Here is a 19,530-nt window from a genome sequence, read left to right on the forward strand (position 1 = left end):
AGATTTACCAAGAACTCAAAAGTCCCAGTAGCTAAATCATGTTTTCAGAAATTCATCTCTATTGATTTAAGAACTATGAGTATCTCATCTCTTAGGTTTTGAATGCTGTGTCTTCTTCAAGCCCCTGTAAATGAATACATTTATTGAACATGTGTTAAGTGTAAGGTTCTCTGCTTAACTGCTGGGGAAATATGTATCAATGTATCAGAGTTGAATGAAAAGCATTATGGAACCTGAGGAAATGACTAACTTTGCCTACAAGCATTGCAGAAGATTTCTCAGAGAAGGAGACAATTTAGATGGAACTGGGAACAAGAGCAGCAGTGCCGCTGAAAATGAAAATGGGGCAGGTGGGGGAAGCAACAGGGAAACTAGCAGGAAAGCATGGAGCGTGGGCTTCTTGGGGAGTGGCAAATAGCTTAGTTTGGCAAGATTGTAGGAGCTCCTGGGAAAAGCGAAAGAAGAGGAAGGTAGGTTGGGTTTGGACCATGAACCGAAGGGCTTTGTATAACATTCTTAATAGTTAGGCTTTTCCTTCCATTTAAGATACAGAGATATTAAAGGTTGTTTGTTTAATAGAATGATCACATCATAACATTTGAGTTTTAGAGAGGCACTACAGATTGAGTTAAGAATCCCAGAGTTAACTTTTTCCACACTTAAGATTACCCCTAAAAGACTGTATTTGATTAACTTTCTTGGTTAACCCTATACCTGGAACACATTCTTAGAATGGATCCTCGTAATCTCTTTATCACTTTACTGAAAAGCTCCTTTTCATAGCACAGTGTAATTAACACCTTATTTTTACATATAAATACACTTCTGAAAAGTAAAATACTTTGTAAATGATCTCAACATTATAATTTCAAAGAAACATTATTTCAGTAATATGCTACATATGAAAAAAATATTTTTTTTCATTTTAGAAGTTCAATTCATAGTCACAAAAGCAGGCATACCCAGAGATTACATCAAAGTTCAATGAACTGTTGCTAACTTCATTGGCTTTTTTGCGGCTGTCTTGTCTCACTACTATCTGATATGTTTCTGAACATATTTGCAGCAATGCCTAATACTTCTAAAAATGACATTTGGCCACCTATTTCAGCTTCCATGGAATGTTCAGTTCATTTTATCAGTAAGCCAGAATTGCTTAGCTTTGTGAGGGAGTGCTTGTTAATTCAAAACTCCATGAAAGAGGTCCAATTTAATACCCTGTCTCCTTCCTCTGTAAAACAGCTTTTAAAGTCAGGTTTGTAATGATGATCAGTATCACGTTTACAGTAGCATATGAGAAATCATAATGCCAAAGTCTAAAGTAAAAAGATACTCTACTTAATAGTAATGAGTGGTCTGGTCTTTAAACATTGTTTAAGAATGTGGTTATATCCTAAGGTTGTTGTTCTTAACAGTTCAGTTCACATTTATATTAGGTGCCTTGGTGGTTTTCTTTCCTTTTCTACTTTAGAGTTTCTAAATTTTTCTTTTTCTTTTCATGCTGGATACATTAATGGTATGTTATTATATAATGCCCAAATTTAGCAGAATGGCTTTTATCTAAGGAAAAGTATTCTTGTTTTGTAAGAAAACAATTAGGAAAACTTGGCGTATTTTAAACTGTGATTACTTAGTATATGTTAATATATAACTAAATTAGATTTCTAAAAATGTAAATGCCATAATACGGCTGAATAAATGCTGGAATTCTCATCATGTAGCATATACTATTTTTCTTTTTTATACTTTATTAAAAATTAGAAAATGCATTTTTTATTTTATAGTGAAACTAAACTTTTTAATGAGTCAATATGTAATTTCATTTTGTGTCAGGATTCCTAAAACCACCACCAGGTTTAGAAGGACTCACAGGATTCAACAAAGGGAAAGGACACTTGGGGCTAAGTCCTTCCTACTTTTGTTCTGTGTGATTAACTACACAGAGAAAGGGAACTGCCAGAAGAGGGCGCTCTCAAATTGAGAGCCCTGTCCATAACATGAAGGGAATGTTAAAAACATCATATCCATGTAAAACCTTAAAAAGTTGAAAATGTGACTCAGAGTTGAAATGCTGATGAAAATTCTCACTTAAAAAATGATCACAATATTGGCAAAAACTGTAACAATTTTTCAATCGAATTACATATTTTCAAACATTTTAGGAATAATGAAAAAGCAACTTGTATCAAAATTCAAAACCTAAACAGAAATGGACCAAAAAGAAAAAAAAAAGGAAGAAATGTCCTGATTGAACTCAGAAAAGAAATAGAGGGAAAAGGTCAGAATTATATTAGAAATGAATACTAAATTGTGCCAAAGGGACAATAAATTCATGTAAAAATGGAATAAGGGGCATTGAAGTAAAGCAGGGGATAAAACTTAGGGAATAAAAATGAGCTAAAGAAAAGTAACAAGAGTTAAAAAATGATTGGATTGGAAGACAGCAAAAGGTCCAACATAAGACTACTTGGAGACTCTGAAGAATAAAATTGAAACAACTGACTGGAACTAATATCTAAATTTAGAATCCAAGAAAATGTTCTAGAAATAAAAGAAACTTTGAATGTTGATTTTTTTTAGACCTGTGTTTAAATGCAGTCCAATACACACACTAATTTAGTTCTGCCTTTTTTATTGTTTTTTTCCTCTGGACTATTTATATTTACTAATGAGCCAATGCCTACTATGTGGATGATGCTATTCAGGCTTTAATATTTCATAATATTTAACTTCTTTCATTTAGACGGTCTTCTGATTGTTGGTGTTCACTCGGCTAAGTTTCCAAATGAAAAAGTCCTGGATAACATTAAGAGTGCTGTTCTTCGATATGACATCACCCACCCTGTGGTTAACGATGCAGATGCCAGCCTTTGGCAAGAACTGGAGGTGTCCTGCTGGCCAACTGTGGTCATACTTGGACCCCGTGGAAACATGTTGTTTTCGTTGATTGGAGAGGGACACAAAGAGAAATTGTTTTTGTATACTTCAATAGCTTTAAAGTATTACAAAGACAGGGGACAGATCAGAGCTAATGAAATTGGAATAAAACTCTATAAAGATTCTTTGCCACCTTCACCATTGCTGTTTCCTGGCAAAGTAACAGTAGACCATCTTTCTAAGAGACTGGTAATAGCAGACACTGGACATCATAGAATTTTGGTCATCTGGAAGAATGGACAAATTCAGTACAGCATTGGAGGTAAAGTTTGTTTTTAATTATATATGTATTTTTAGTGAAAAAAGTTCAAAGAAATATATTGAAATTTATAAATAAGAACTAATTATAGCACTATACATTGACTTTAACGTCATGAAATTTGTTAATTAATGTATGATACCTAAAGTAATCTCTTCTCCCTCAAAAAAACCCCTACAAAACCCCATTCAAATCAAAAGGAGGAAATCTTTAAGTTAGTAATTTTTAAAGTATATTTATATATCTTGTTTTCAAAAAAACTACCACACTTATTGTATCTTATGAAAGTACTACTGGCCCGGTGCACGAAATTTGTGCAGGGGGAGGGGGTGTTCCTCAGCCCAGTCTGCACCCTCTCCAATCTGGGACCCCTCGAAGGATGTCCTACTGCTGGTTTACAGGGATCGGGCCTAAACTGGCAGTCGGACATCCCTCTCGCAATCCGGGACTGCTGGCACCTAACCGCTCACCTGCCTGCCTGCCTGCCTGATTGCCCCTAACCACTCTGCCTGCCGGCCTGCTTGCCCCCAAATGCCCCTCCCGCTAGCCTGATCACCCCCAACTACCCTCCCTGCTGGCCTGCTCGCCCCCACTCCCCTCCCCACTGGCCTGCTTGTCCCCAACTGCACCCCTGCTGGTCTGCTTACCCCCAACGGCCCCGCCCCCCACCAACCTGATCACCCACAACTACCCTCCCCTCTTGGCCTTTAACCGCCTCTATCTTGGCCCTGCCACCATGGCTTTGTCCAGAAGAATGTCCGGAAGGTCTCCTGGAAGTTCTCCCAGCCTAATTAGCATATTACCTTTTTATTAGTATAGATAGAGGCCTGGTGCATGGGTGGGGGCAGCTGGTTTGCTCTGAAGGGTGTCCCGGATCAGGATGGGGATTCCCTTGGGGTGTGGGACTGCCTGAGCGACGGGCCTGTGGTGGTTTGCAGGCTGGCTACGCCCCCTTCAGGGTGGGGGTCCCCACTGGGGGGGCGTGGCCAGCCTGAGTGAGGGGCTAAGGGCTGTTTTTAAGCTGGCCACACCCCCTTCAGGGTGGAGGTCCCCACTGGGGTGCTTGGCCAGCCTGGGTGAGGGGCTGATGGCTGTTTGCAGGCCCTCCTTGAGCGGAGGCCACAGTGGCTAGAAGCAGGTATCTGGGATTTATTCATCTTCTATAATTGAACCTTTGTAGCCTTGAGCGGAGCCCACAGCCGGCCAGGGCAGGCAGGAAGCTTGGCTTCCTCCATCGCCAGGGGTAACCCAAGCCTCCTGTTCACTCCAGCTCCGTGGCAGCTGCCATCTTGGTTGGGTTTATTTGCATACTCGCTCCTGATTGCCTGGTGGGCGTGGCTTGTGGGCATAATGGGGGTACAGTTAATTTGCATGTTTCTCTTTTATTAGATTAGATTACAATAAATCCTCACTTAACATCCTCAATAGGTTCTGCAGCTTCAAATGAAAAAACATATAACAAAAGAAATGTTACCATAGGCTAATTGATATAAAGAAGAGTTAAGTAAGTGCCTGTGGCATACTATCAACATTATAATAAAACAATGCTGAATGTATTTGAGGACCTACTGTGTACTCTATATACATTTTGGATTTGGGGCATTTTAAATGGAAGTATTGTATTTCACTTTCCATCAAAATATAGCCTTATCTTTTTTATTTTTTTAAGACCAATATAATTCCTTAGGCACTTGAGACTTAGATTATAAAATAAATAACCTAGGATTTGTATATAATTTTCTTTTTCCTTTCATAAGAACTTACTCATATGTCTAGATCATTTCCCTTTGGGTTTAGCAAAATATAAGTATCATTCAAGCATGGATCATTTTGTTTCATATCTCTCTGATCTTAGATCTAAAAAGGGCTCTTATTTACATCTACATAATTAATAGTCTTATTAATTTAAAAATAATTTATTATTAACAACATATTAATCAGAGAGAAAAGTAATTCATCTCTGCTGCCCACTTGAGTAACACATACAGCATAAAATAGAGATACTTGCACTCCTAGTGCAAATAAACTAATCATGTTCCTAAACCCTGGTGCTAATCTTCATATGCCAAGGTATTATTCTATAGCTCTTGAATTTTTTGTTTCTTGCTTCTTGTTTTTGTTGGAGTATGTGTGTGTTTTATGTTTTTTATTTTGTTTTAGTAACTTAGTGTTTTAGCATGCAGTTATGAGAATTGTTACTCAAAATGTTGTAGCAGGTTGAATTTAAATGGTTAAGAGAGTTTCTAATAGATTCTATAACTTTCAAAATAGTATAGGTAAATATTCTTTTTTTGTTGTTGTTAAATAGAGAAAACTAGCAACAAGCTAGCTTTCCCAAACATGTTTTTAGGAATACTGTTATCTTGTAATAAATTAATAGTTATTCTAGGATTTTTGAAAAAGAATTCTGTGTTCAGCAACACCAGGAGAAAATAGTTAGATGTGGTTTAACATATTGAACTATGACCTCCTGGTTCATAAGTCTATATTCACCCACTGAGCCAGCTGGCCAGGCAACTTCTGGCATTATTCTAAGTACTTTACCTGTATTAATTTGTTTAGTCCTCATAATGCTGTGAGTTAGGTATATTATTAGTTCCATTATACAGAAGACAAACTGAGACACATCAGCTAAAGAGATATAGAGCTGGGATTTAAATCAAGTCTTTTGGGCTCTTGAGTTTATGTTTCTATCCACCTGTCTTACTAACGTCTTATGGACAGTGGAGTTTTGCAAAACATAGTTTGGAAATGCTGACTTAGACGCTTTGAGTGGCTTGTCCTCTGGTCAAAGAAATAACAATTCTATTTTAATTACTCTCCACTCTTAAAACTCCAGATGTGTTACAAAAGCTGAGAAGTAGGTCACTAGACTAGTATCACACTCTTTATTTTACAGTATCTATAAGGTATAGAACCTTGTTGCAAAGTGAAATAGTAAATGGAGGATTCTTAACCTAGGGTTCATGGACTCTTAAGAAATGCTTGAATGGACTTTGAGGATCTAGGAACCTCTTGAAATTATTTGTGACATTTTATGGGCATGTGTATTTTTCCATAAGGAAAGGGTTCATGATTTTCATTGTATAGTTAACCATTCAACAATTTGGGGTTTAGGGGTGCCATCCCCCCGTGCAGCTGAAAATTCACATGTATCTTTTGACTTCCCCAAAACTTAACTGCTAATAGCTTAAACTACTAATAGCCTACTGTTGACCAGAATCTTTACTAATAGCATAAAGTCAGTTAACACATATTATATATATGTGTTATATACTGTATTCTTACAAAAAAGTAAGCTAGAGAAAAGAAATGCTATTAAGAAAATCATAGGGAAAAATACATGTACAGTATTTATTGAAAAATATCCACGTAGAGAGCTTCTTTGTTTATTAGATGGAACGCTGCCCAATTCATGAATCATTCAATAAAGCCAAGTAGATCTTTAAATTTAAAACAAATGAAAAAAATCCTCATATAAGTGGACCCATGCAATGCAAACCTATGTTGTTCACCTGTCAATAGTATTATCAAATGAGCATATCTTCCCGAATTGTTCAATATCACTCATCTAGATGCTTAAAAATTAAAATTATATTTAGTTCTTTCTAATGTAGGTAACAGGTACTTAAGATGCTTTAAAAAGTATTTTCATCTGATATATGTTACCATAAAGTACACTACTAGCCATTATCTAATACACCCTGTCACTAACAACACTTGTTACTCTTGAGAGAAACAGATATATTAGGAAACATTTTAGTGTTCAGATAGAAACATCATGTTATTTATATTAAAATCTTGGCTTTAAATACAGATTTTCTTTTGGAGGTTTTACTAAATAGAAAAATTTTGTCTTATGGCTATCTTGTCTTTTAGGACCCAATCCTGGAAGAAAAGATGGAATATTTTCAGAGTCAACTTTTAATTCACCACAGGGTGTAGCCATAATGAACAATATCATATATGTGGCAGATACTGAAAACCACCTTATAAGAAAGGTAATTTTCCATTTTAAATAGTTTTATACTTCCAATCAGAAAAACAGATATTTACTTGCTACATTAAATATTTAGAGTGAGAAGGCGATGCTTAAATACCTCAAATCATTCATATTCAGCTGTTTTCACAGGTGCTGGCTTTAGTTTTATTCTTTGGTATCTTGTTTTTCTGGGTGTCAGTGTATAGTTGTCTCAGAAGATAAACCCTCAGTCAAGTCCCCTTTTTTTGCCCTTTGTTTCAAAGTCTCATGTCTAATCATCCCAAAGCTCCTCGTTTTGAGATATTTTCCTAACCACTGTATACAAAGTGGTGCTTTGTCTTTTTAAAAGTTAAATTTTCTGAAACCTAGAAAAAAAATCATACCACTTCCTGCCTTCATCTTTTTTGCTTTGCCTACAGGTACGTATCAGTCAATAAGTCTTAAAAGGTGTTTTACATCTGAATAAAAGTAAAGAATCTTGTTTTTAAAAAATGAGTTAATCATAAAGGTAAAAAAAAGTCCTCTGATCATTTATTCCCGCTCCCTAGAGGTAACCAACCATTATTAAATTTTGTGTCTTTTCAGAAATTTCCTACTCACAAATAAATTTATAATAAAAAGACTGGCTTTAGACTAGCGGTTAGCCAACCTTTCGGACCTCCCAGACCAACAGTGGTCTGCGGGCCACTGTTTGGTGACTGCTGCTCTAGACAATCTTTTTTTTAACAAATGGTGGAATCCTGTTGTACTTACATAATCTTCTGCAGTCTTTTTAACGTATTTATCTATATTAGTCACATGAATGATATGACTGCATCATATCCATTGTAGAAGTCATTTTAAACATTCCTTATTGATGAAGATTTTGGCTCTAAATCAGTGATCTTTAGTAGGTTGCTGTCTTTTTCTAAAGTCTACTAAGTTGATCTAATCCATCATGCCTAAACATACTGTTTCAAATACTTTCTTGATTTTCTTGCTGTTTCTTTGTCTATTGATATCTATGCCCATTTATTTGACAATATTATCACCTATTATACATATAATAAAAAAAATGTGTAGAACATATAATATCTACTGTAATGAAAATCTCCATGAGGTCATGAAATTTGGTTTCCTTACCTCTGAAATCCTAAGCACCTGGAACAGGGCCTGGCCCACGGCAGGTGTTCAATAGATATTTGTTGAATGAATTTCTGAGCAAAGAACATCTATTTAATGATGCATTTTCTAAAGTGCATATTTCTCTTAATATGAAAAGGTGTTCCATGAAAAAAGAATTTTATGGGTTTATAAAATAAAGCAGATTTAGTTTTTTTTCGAGTCTTGGAGACTGTCTTTTTAGAGACTTTAATATGCTAATGTATTGTGAATACATTGCTGGGGGTATATGTGTGTAGTATTTCCAGACTTACTTGATCAAGGATTACTTTTTAGAATTTTTCGTAAGTCTAATGATTTCATGGTATATACTTTGGAAAAAAAGTGGTTTTCTGTTGTTACTAAGTCCTTAAAGTCAGTATTTAGCAATATCTTTTGGGGTTGTATGCTTCTTTAATTTATCATATCATAGATATCTAACAGGGTATTAAAGTAGTAAAGTATTTACCCTGCAATATTCAGTGAATACTTGTCCTTTTTTAATTGTCCATTTTATCTCCTGATTTAGAACCCACAGGTTTTGAAGTATTGACTGTATTTCAAATGCTTTTTAAGTAGCATAATCACATATTTAGGTTACCCTAAGTTATTTTTATATTATATGGCTTAGTTTAGTGTGTGCAAATATAGGACGTAAAGTGGAATTATTATTTCTTCCTCTCTTTTAAAAAATGTTTATTGTATTTTACTTTTGTTTAAATCTCATTAACAGAGGATTGGTCATAATCTTACATTGACAGCTCACATTTTTCACTGCAGACCTATCTCTTGTTCAGAATATTATTTATTAATTTATAAATTCCTCTTTATCCCCATTCCCATTTCCCCTGCATAAACACACCTGCAGGCAGTCATTCTATATTCAACTCATATATTTTTATTTGCATCTGACCTTGTAAAACATGTAGTGTTTTGTGTGCTTGTTTTTTAATAACTTTATTGTGATACTAGAGGCCCGGTGCTGGCCTGCCCTGATTAGGGACAATCAGGGCCAGGCCGGCCAGGGGAGAGGCCGTGGGAGGTTGCCTGGCCACCCCGCCCCCAATCAGGGTTGCGGGGGGCGATCGGGTCTGGGGGGAGGGGCTGCAGGAGGTTGACCAGCTGGCCCCACTCCTGATTGGGGGGCTGACCGGGGGCCAGGCCAGCTGTGGGGAGGGGTTGACCGGGGACCCGGCCAGCCGGGGGATCGAGCTAGTTGGCCGGCCACAGTGCACATCATAGTGACCAGTCGTTCTAGTCTTTCTAGTTGCTTGGCTTTTATATATATACTAGAGGCCCGGTGCACAAAAATGTGTGCACTCGGTGGGGATCCCTCAGCCCGGCCTGTGCCCTCTCGCAGTCTGGGACGCCTTGGGGGATGACCACCTGCTGGCATAGACCTGCTCCCCGGGGTATTGGGCCTAAGATGGCAGTCAGACATCCCTCTGGCAGCCCGGCAGCCCTCGGGGGAATGTCCATTTGCCAGCGGGGAGCAGACATAAGCTGCAGTCAGACATCCTTAGCGCTGCTGAGGAGGCAGGAGAGGCTTCCACCACCACCGCTGTACTGGCAGCCATCAGCCTGGCTTGTGGCTGAGCAGAGCTCCCCAATGTGAGAGTGCACTGACCACCAGAGGGCAGCTTCTGCATTGAGCGTCTGCCCCCTGGTGGTCAGTGTGTGTCATAGTGACCAGTCATTCCCAGTCCTTCTGCTGTTAGGGTCAGTTTGCATATTACCCTTTTACTATATAAGATAGAGGCCTGGTGCACGGGTGGGGGCCGGCTGGTTTGCCTTGAAGGGTGTCCCAGATCAGGGTGGGGGTCCTGCTTGGGTGCCTGGCCAGCCTGGGTGAGGGGCTGATGGCTGTTTGCAGCTGGTCACACCCCCTTCATGGTGGGGGTCCCCACTAGGGTGCCTGGCCAGTCTGGGTGAGGGGCTGAGGGCTGTTTTCAGGCTGGCCAGGACTGAAGCTCCCAGCCTCTCCTTTTTTTCTTTTCTTTTTTTTTCTGGGATTTATTTACCTTCTATAATTGAAACATTGTTGCCGTCACTGGCACTCCCAGCCCTGAGGCCGCAGCCTGCTGAAAGCAGGTATCTGGGGTTTGTTTAGCTTCTATAATTGAAACATTGTTGCTTTCGGGCTCAGAGCCAGGCTGCAGCAGGCGGGGAACCTTGGCTTCCTCCATCACTGGAGCAAGCAAGCCTCATGTTCACTTCAGCTGCGTGGCTGCCGGCCACCATCTTTGTTGGCAGTTAATTTGCATATCGCCCTGATTAGCCAATGGGAAGCGTAGCGGAGGTACGGTTAATTACCCTTTTTGTCTCTTATTAGATAGGATTCTTATCTCATACACTATCAATATTGTTTATTCCTTCTATTCCCTCAAGTTTTTGTTTTATTAGTAAGTAACACAATGAATTGAGCAGCAATATTGTAGCTGAAATCTAAGAAAGCAAGCTGTTTGGGTAAAAGCAATCAACTCAAAGGGTCGCAAGATAGGAAATGTTAGTTCATAGTTATAAGATGAGATAGATATTTTATATAGCATTAAATTCCAAGTATATAGTTTAAGAATTTTTAGTAAATATAACAAGTTGTACAGCCATAACCATAAATCAGTTTTAGAATATTTTTATCCTCTCAGTAAGAATGTTCATGACTTTTACAGTTAATCTCCACTCCCACCCACAGCACTAATCTTTATAGAGATAGAAAGTCTCTTGAACATTTCATATAAATAGAGTCATACAATATATGGTCTTTGTGTCTTCTTTCATTCTGTGTAATGTTTTTGGGGTTCATATATAGTTTATTCATTTGCATTGCTGAATAGCATTCCATTGTATGCATATTCCACATTATGTCTGTCCATTCACCAGTTGGTGGGCAATTAAGATATTTCTAATTTTTTGCTATTATGGATAAGTAATTCATGTGTAAGTTTTGTGTGGACATACATTTTTATTTTTCTTGGATCAATATTTAAGTACTCAAACTGCATAGTTCTATTTCTGGACTTTGAGATCTATTCCATTGATCTACACCACACTGTTTTGATTGCTGTAACTTTTAATAAATTTTAAAATCAGTGAAGTACAGGTCTTCTCAGTCTTCTTTTTCAACATTGTTTTGGCTGTTCTGGGTCGCTTACAATTCCCTATGAATTTTAGGATCAGCATATCCATTTCTGCAAAAACTTTTGTTTCTTATATAAATAACTAGAGGCCTGGTGCACGAAATTCTTGCATGGGTGGGTTCCTCAGCCCGGCCTGCATTCTCTCACAGTGCGGGACCCCTCACTCTTTACCACCCGCCTGCTCACTGCTCCTTACTGCTCAGCTCGCTGCTCCTTAGTGCTGCTGCGGAGGCCAGAGAGGCTCCCTCTACCACTGCTGTGCTTACCAGCCGTGAGCCTGGCTTCCTGTGGGAGCACACTGACCACCAGGGGACAGCTCCTGCATTGAGCGTCTGCCCCCTGGTGGTCAGTGTGCATCATAGGGACTGGTCATTCTGGTCATTACACTGTAAAGGTTGCTTAGGCTTTTGTTATATAGACTAGAGGCCCAGTGCACCAAATCGTGCGTGGGTAGGGTCCCTAGGCCTAGCCTGTGATCAGGGCCATCTTCCTCTCACTTGCCAGTCCCAGTTCCGCCCCACTGCTGCCCACACTGGTTCTCCGTGGTTCCCGTTCGCCATCCAGCAATCGGAGCCTGCGGGCCGGAGGGAGGGATCAAGAGGTCTGCCTTCCACCTGCTTGACAGTCCCCAGTCCTGCCCTGCCGCCACCGCCCACCCCAGTTCCCCATGGTTTCCCTTTCACCATCCAGCAATTTGAGCCTGCAGGCTGCGGGGAGGGACAGAGAGGTGGTCAATGCACCTCATAGCAACTAGTCAGTCGGTCATTCTGGTCGTTATTCCCGTATGGTCGCTGGCCTTTTATTATATAGGATTATGATGTCTGCAAAAAACAAATGGCAGGGTTATATTTTCCTTTCTTATTTATACACATCTTGTTTTATTATATTGCTGGATAGAACCTCAGTTGCTGTTAAGCATTAGCAGTGATTGTGTATTTTGTCATCCTCATATTCTTAAAGAGAATGCATGTCAATTTTCTCCAAAGTTTAGTATCTTCTGTAGCTTTGGGGAAAAAATATTTATGAAGAAATTTCATATTCTTAGTTACTTAGAATTATTTTATTATGTAATTTTATGAAGTATATGTTCTATATTTATTGAAATAATTAGGTAATATTTTGCCCTCAGTGTGTTGATGTAATGAATTATATTAATATATTTTTTTAATGTTAAACCATCTTTGTATTCCTGGGTTAAACCTTACCTAATGATCAATTTTTTAAAAGTCAAGTTGGATTTGATTATCCCAAATTATATTTAATACTTAAAAATTCATGTTCATAAATTAAATGGTTCTATATTTTTTTGTACTCTTGTAACCCAGTTTTGGAATCAAGGTCATACTAAACTCATTAAATGAGCTAGTTAGTTTTTGGGTTTTTTTTTTTAACTTTTGGAATAATTTGTCTAATGTAAAAATTAATGGTTTTGAACATTCATTAAAAAACCTCAGTAACATCACCTGGACCAGGGGCTTTTTGCAAGAGGAATTCTTTTGATTGTCATGTCAATTTCTAAGATACATTTCTTAGATCAAATATTATTTCAAGGACCTATCCCTAGCTGCCTATTGCATTTTTTGCAGATTTACTAGTAGTTCAGTAAAAAATATAGATAAGGTTACATTAATAATATTCTTTACAATTTTGAGAGAAGATTATAAAAATAATGCAAGAGGATATTGCTAAAATAAATCAATGTATTTAATCGTAGTAAAGGAATAAAAGACAATAATCATTACTATATTCAGAAAAACATTTTAAAAAATTTAATACCTATTTTTTAACATATATTTTAATTGATTTCAGAGAGGAAGGGAGAGAGAGAAACACCAGTGATGAGAGAGAATTATTGATCGGCTGCCTCCTGCATGTCCCCGCATTGGGGATCAAGCCTGCAACCTGGGCATGTGCCCTGATCAGGAATTGAACAGTCACCTCCTGATTCACAGATAGACGCTCAACCACTGAGCCACACCAGCTGGGCAATGTAATACCTATTAATGATAAAACTAGTAAACTTGAAAAGGAAATAAACATAGTGAATATAATCAAAGGGCATTTACAAAATGGCTTTATAGCTACACTTAATGCAAAATATTGAATGCTTTCCTTCCATGATTGGGAACAAGGCAAGGATTCCCACTCTCGCCACACCTATTAAATATTATACTGAAAGTATTAGCCCTTGTAGTAAGGCAACAAAGAGAGACAAAAGGCATATAGGAAGAAGAACTGTCTTTATTTGCCAGTGGCATGTGATCTATAATAATAAAAGTGTAATATGCTGATTAGACCGGACGACCTTCCAGACAAAGCTGGGGCTGTGAGGGAAACCCAGGTCCCGGGTGCTGGAGGGAAGCCAGTCCCGGCAGCCGGGGGAAGGAAGGCCTACTCTTGCATGAATTTTTTTCTTTTTTTTTTTTCTTTCTTGATTAAGGTATTACATATGTGTCCTTATCCCCCAATTCCCCCCCCCCCACTCTCCCCACTCATGCCCTCACCCCCCCTGGTGTCTGTGTTCATTGGTTAGGCTTACATGAATGCATATAAGTCCTTTGGTTGATCTCTCCCCCTTACCCCCACCCTCCCCTACCTTCCCTCTGAGGTTTGGGTCTGATCGATGCTTCTCTGTCGAATCTGTTTTTGTTCATCAGTTTATGTTGTTCATTATATTCCACAAATGAGTGAGATCATCGAGTGAGATCTTGCATGAATTTCGTGCATTGGGCCTCTAGTATACATAGAAAATTCTAAGAAATCTATGAAAAAGCTACTTGCACTAATAAGAGAATTTAGGAATGTTGCAGAATACAAAGTCAATAAAAAAAGATCCACTCTGTGTTTATATATTAATAACAGTTAATTGGGAATTAAAATTTTTAAATTCTATTTACGGTAGCAATAAAAACAAAGTACTTAGAATAAATTTAACAAAATACATGCAAGACTTGTGTACTTCAAATTATTAAACATTGCTAAGAAAAATTAATCCAGTATTGGATTGGAAGTTTCAATATTAAGATGTCAGTTCTCTCCAAATTGACCTTTAAACTCAGTGCAATCCCAGTCAAAACTCCATCAGATTTTTTTGGTATTAAGTGGATTCCAAAATTTACATGGAAATGCAAAATAAAGAACTTATTATATCTAAAATTTTGAAAATGAACAAAGTTAAAAGACTTATAGTACCTGATTTCAAGACTGACTTAATGTTATGCTGATCAAGATTGTGATACTTTGTTAATATATAGATCAATAAAAAGAATAAAGCACCTAGAAGAAACGTCATATCAAGTACAGTTATGATTTCCCAAAAGCATCAAAGCAGTCAAGGGAAAAAGGAAAGTCATTTTAGCAAATTGTGCTTGAACAACTAGATACCCATGTGGAGGATAAAAAGAAACACATTACCTCGAACGTTGTATACAAGTAAACTCGAGATGCATCACACACCTAAATGGAAATGCTAAAAATGTAAAGCTTTTAGATGAAAACGTTATCTTCATGACTTAAAGGTGGGCAAAGGTTTCCAAAGACAGGACACAAACACAATCATAAAAGAAAAAAATGATAAATTCAGATTTATCAAAAATTAAAATTTCTGCTCATTAAAATTTACTGTTAAAAAGACAAGCCACAAACTGTCAAAAAATAACCTTAAAAATTTACAAAACATATTTATGAAGGGATTAGTATTCATGAAATATATAAAGCTTCCTACAACTAAAAATGAGAAGACAGCCCAATAAAAAATGGGTCAAAGATTTGATCAGACATTTTTTCAAAAGAAGGTATAAGAATGACCTTGCCACTTACATTTCTTTTTCAACTCAGGACGTTGATCACTTTTTTATCCACTATAATGGTTTAAATTTAAAAGACTGACAACATTATATATTGGCAAGAATGTGGAGCAATTGGAACTCCCATACATTGTTGGTGGGTAGATTGATAGCTGGATAAAATATGTAATAAAGCAAGTAAGTGAAATGGTGATAATAAGTGGTGTGTGTATAGATCTTTGCTGCAAGATTCTTTTAACTTTTTTCTAGTTTGAAAATGTTCATGGTAAAGTGTTGGTGGAAGGGTCTCAGAAGATGAAACCAGAGCTTTTTTCCCCCCAGTAGAATGCATTAGTTTTCCAATGTATACAGCAGAGGCAATATAATGTAGTAGAGCTAGCACTGCCTGTGTTCAAATCCCCAGATCCTGGACTTACTAGCTATAGGATCTTGAGAAAGTTACATAATGATCTGTGCAATAATGATAATCATAGTCATTATGAGGATGAATGGATGGATGACACCTGGATCAGTAGCTGGCATATATTAAGCTGTATATGTGTCATTTAGTAACCAAGCATAACTGAAATACATTTAATTTCAAGAAATGTGAATTTTTTAGATTTTGCTTTAAAATTTCACTTTCTTTTAAAATATTTTATAGTTAAAAGAAGATCAACACCATTTCTGGTAGAGGCATGATGAGATGAGGGGGGCAGGAGGGAAGTGGGGGCATGGACAGGTGAGGAAATGAAAAGGACTGAGTTTTGTGCTTTTGAATAACAAGATCACCCTATGCTTAATTAAACCTTTTTTAAGCTTTTAAATTTTTATAAGATAATAGACTTTATTTTTTAGAGCAGTTTTAGATTCATAGCAAAATTGAACATAAAACACACTTTCTTTCCCCCCATCCCTGCAAGACTCCCTCACCATCAACCATTCCACACCAATGTGATACATTTGTTACACTTATCGAACCTGCACATCGTTATCATGCAGAGACCATCATTTATATTAGGGTTCACTCTTGGTTGGCACATTTTGTAGGTTTGGACAAATGCACCATGACATGTATCCATTGACCATTGTAGCATCAAACAGGATAGTTTCACTGCCATAAAAATCCTGTGTTCCACTTATTCATCCTTCTTTCCCCTTAATTCCCAGGGATTTATACTTGTTTGTTTTTAAAGAAAGTATTGTATTGCTAATACCTTCTATATGTTTTTATTAAAAATCTTCATGTCCAAAAGAAAATAAAAGGTAACATGCATTGCATACAACATCTTCCTTTCTGTAGATTGACCTAGAAGCTGAGACGGTGAGCACTGTAGCTGGCATTGGTATTCAAGGTACAGATAAAGAAGGTGGAGCTAAAGGAGAGCAACAGCCCATTAGTTCCCCATGGGATGTAATTTTGGGATCATCAGGTATGTAAACTTCTAATACTTAATATAAGTAAACATTGTTTCATAAATGTAAGATTTTAAAAAGATGCTGGGGACATTCATTTGGATTAATTCTATTGCTAGTAATTTTATACTTTTATGCCTGTGTCTTGAGATTTATTGTATAAAAGCAAAGCCAGCAGTAATGTATACAAGATGGAATATATTTTATGTAACGTAACATTACACATTATGTTTTATGCACAAGATAGTGTATATATTATTCTGAATTAATGTTAAAGAATCTCAGTTTAGCTGCAGCTTTCAATTAATGTAGCTCTGAATATTCTTAAATTAGGATTAGTTTCAGAACTTCAGACAATTATTCATGAACTATACCATTTAACAATGTCCTTTTTTTCTAGTTTGAAAAATAAATTTAAAAGTGAGTTGCTTTTTTTAGATTATTAAAATTTGTATTGAACCATGATAGCTTCTTTTGAGCAATTTGAAAAAAACACTTTTGCCCTACTGTATTATGTAGGTATTAATAATGAATAAGGTTGACATTATCTTTACAATCTTTGCTACCTACATTAATTGACTATAAGATGACCCAGGAGCATAAGTCCTTATTTCTCATTGGCCCTCAGTGATACAGGGATGGTTATCTACATATCTACAACCAGAGTAATGAATAAAAGTAAGTTAGTAGAATACACTGAAAATAAAATTTGTGACTAAATGGTTTGGATGGTCTTAATATGTTTATAGAGTGAACTAGAGGCCTGGTGCATGAAATTTGCGCACTCGGGGCGGGGGTGGGGGGTGTCCCTCAGCCCGGCCTGCGTCCTCTTGCAGTCCAGGAGCCCTTGGGGGATGTACAACTGATGACTTAGGTCTGCTCCTCGCCAGCCATAAGCCCGACTCAGGGCTTCTGGCTGAGCGGCACTCCCCCTGTGGGAGCACACTGACCACCAGGGGACAGCTCCTGCGTTGAGTGTCTGCCCCCTGATGGTCAGTGCACATCATAGCGATTGGTCATTCCACTGTTCGGTCGATTTGCATATTAGCCTTTTATTATATAGGATAAGCATCAGTCTAGTTGAATGGCTTTACATCTTGAGATAATTTTTTATCATGATGCCAATTTGCTTATAATTCAAAGACCTTGATTTTTTTCATTTGATTAACTTTTTATAGAGTTTTTAATATTCATAAAATAACTGAATGAATTTTTGGTACTACCTGTACTTAATATGTATAACTTGGAGATTTTGCACAAGTTCTTTTTGAGATTTTCCTTTTTGGAATTCTGTGTCACAATAATCATAGTGGGGAAGGAGTTGGGGTGGTAGAGGGAGCAGTACGTCCCAGGTGCAATCAATAAGAACATAGATGATCTATATATATAAAAGCCTAAGCAACCAGACAACCGGTCGACTAGTTGCTATGACGCGAACTGACCACCAGGGGACAGACGCTTAGCTATGTCCTATCTGCTTACCTACTGTTATTAAAGCAAGACACATAACTAAGCTCAAAGTTATGGGGCGGGGATAGACACCTTGCCTACAATGAGGCCATGTCAAGGGTGTGGGTATCTAATATTATTACAGAGGAGTAAAGAATTGAGACCAGTAATTCAATCTGTCACATATATCAGACTTTATAGGGCTTATAAACAGGATGTACTTTATTGGATGCTTTACTAAGTTGGATTTATTTAATGGCCAAGGAGTGCTTAAATATTTTGCTAGGCTAAAAGTTTTTCAGGCATACTTTATAGCATGGAATTTCTGGTTGGTTGTTTGTATTGAGAATGCACCCAAAATGCTTTCCAAGGAAAATCTTGGCTCTATTGACAAGTACTCCCTCAGCTTCCAGCTGGAGTGACATGCAGTCTGAGGATTGTGTCATTACTAAGCTCAGTTTTCAGTAAAGGAAGCGAGTCCTACCTTACTTAGCTCAACAGGTTTTTATAAGCATGTGGTTCTTCATTTGACTAACAGCTTAAAATAGCTTCACTCAGGTACTTGGCAAGAGGTGTATTCTTGAACACACTTAAGTTCGACACCTTCGAAATTCCTGGCCAAGAGAAAAAGGTTTCCAAGCACTGTATGAAGAACTTGTAATCACAATGACTACTCTTGCCTGAGAGCTTTTAACCTTGAGTCATATACCCAAGGCATTCCTGGTTAGGCTTTGTAAGGTACTTAAACTTCACAGATTATTTTCAAGATTTGGGGGAATTGGTCAGATTCTCATCAGAGTTTCAAAGTGGTATGTTACCCAAAAACATTTTAAGAGTCACTAATTTAAATTACTCTAAAATCTAATCCTGGATTAATGTATTGTCAGAGTATGGGAAATTAGATCATAGAATATTTCTTACATTTGTTTTTACTAAACTACTTTTGGCAACATGTCATTCATTAAAAAATATATCAACATAAAATCACATTCATTTATATTTTTTTGTACTAGAGGCCCAGTGCACGAAATTCGTGCACTGGGGGAGGGGGGGGGTCCCTCAGTCCAGCCTTCACGCTTTCCAATCTGGGACCCCTCGGGGGATGTCCGACTGCCCACAGGGATCAGGCCTAAACCGGCAGTTAGACATACCTCTCACAATCCAGGACTGCTGGCTCCCAACCGCTCGCCTGCCTGCCTGCCTGATTGCCCCTAACCGCTTCTGCCTGCCAGCCTGATCACCCCCTAACCACTCCCCTGCCAGCCTGATCGACGCCTAACTGCTCCCCTGCCGGCCTGGTCACCCCCCAACTGCCCTCCCCTGCCGGCCTGGTCACCCCCAACTGCCCTCCCCTGCTGGCCTGGTTGCCCCTAACTGCCCTCCCCTGCAGGCCTGGTCCCCCACAACTGCCCTCCCCTGCAGGCC

At 38.0% G+C, this 19,530-nt stretch overlaps 1 protein-coding gene across 1 annotated transcript in view; it reads left to right on the plus strand.

Moving 5' to 3' along the window:
• NHLRC2 (NHL repeat containing 2) overlaps positions 1-19,530 on the plus strand; it is a 46,387-nt gene that overhangs the window by 4,996 nt on the left and 21,861 nt on the right. The window contains exons 3-5 of the mRNA XM_081104496.1: positions 2,744-3,199; positions 7,076-7,197; positions 16,544-16,673. Coding sequence (XP_080960622.1) covers positions 2,744-3,199; positions 7,076-7,197; positions 16,544-16,673 — 708 coding nt within the window. The remainder of the gene's footprint in view (positions 1-2,743; positions 3,200-7,075; positions 7,198-16,543; positions 16,674-19,530) is intronic.

Source organism: Myotis nattereri, assembly GCF_964212035.1.
Source record: "Myotis nattereri genome assembly, chromosome: 13".
Classification (NCBI taxonomy): Eukaryota; Metazoa; Chordata; class Mammalia; order Chiroptera; family Vespertilionidae; genus Myotis; species Myotis nattereri.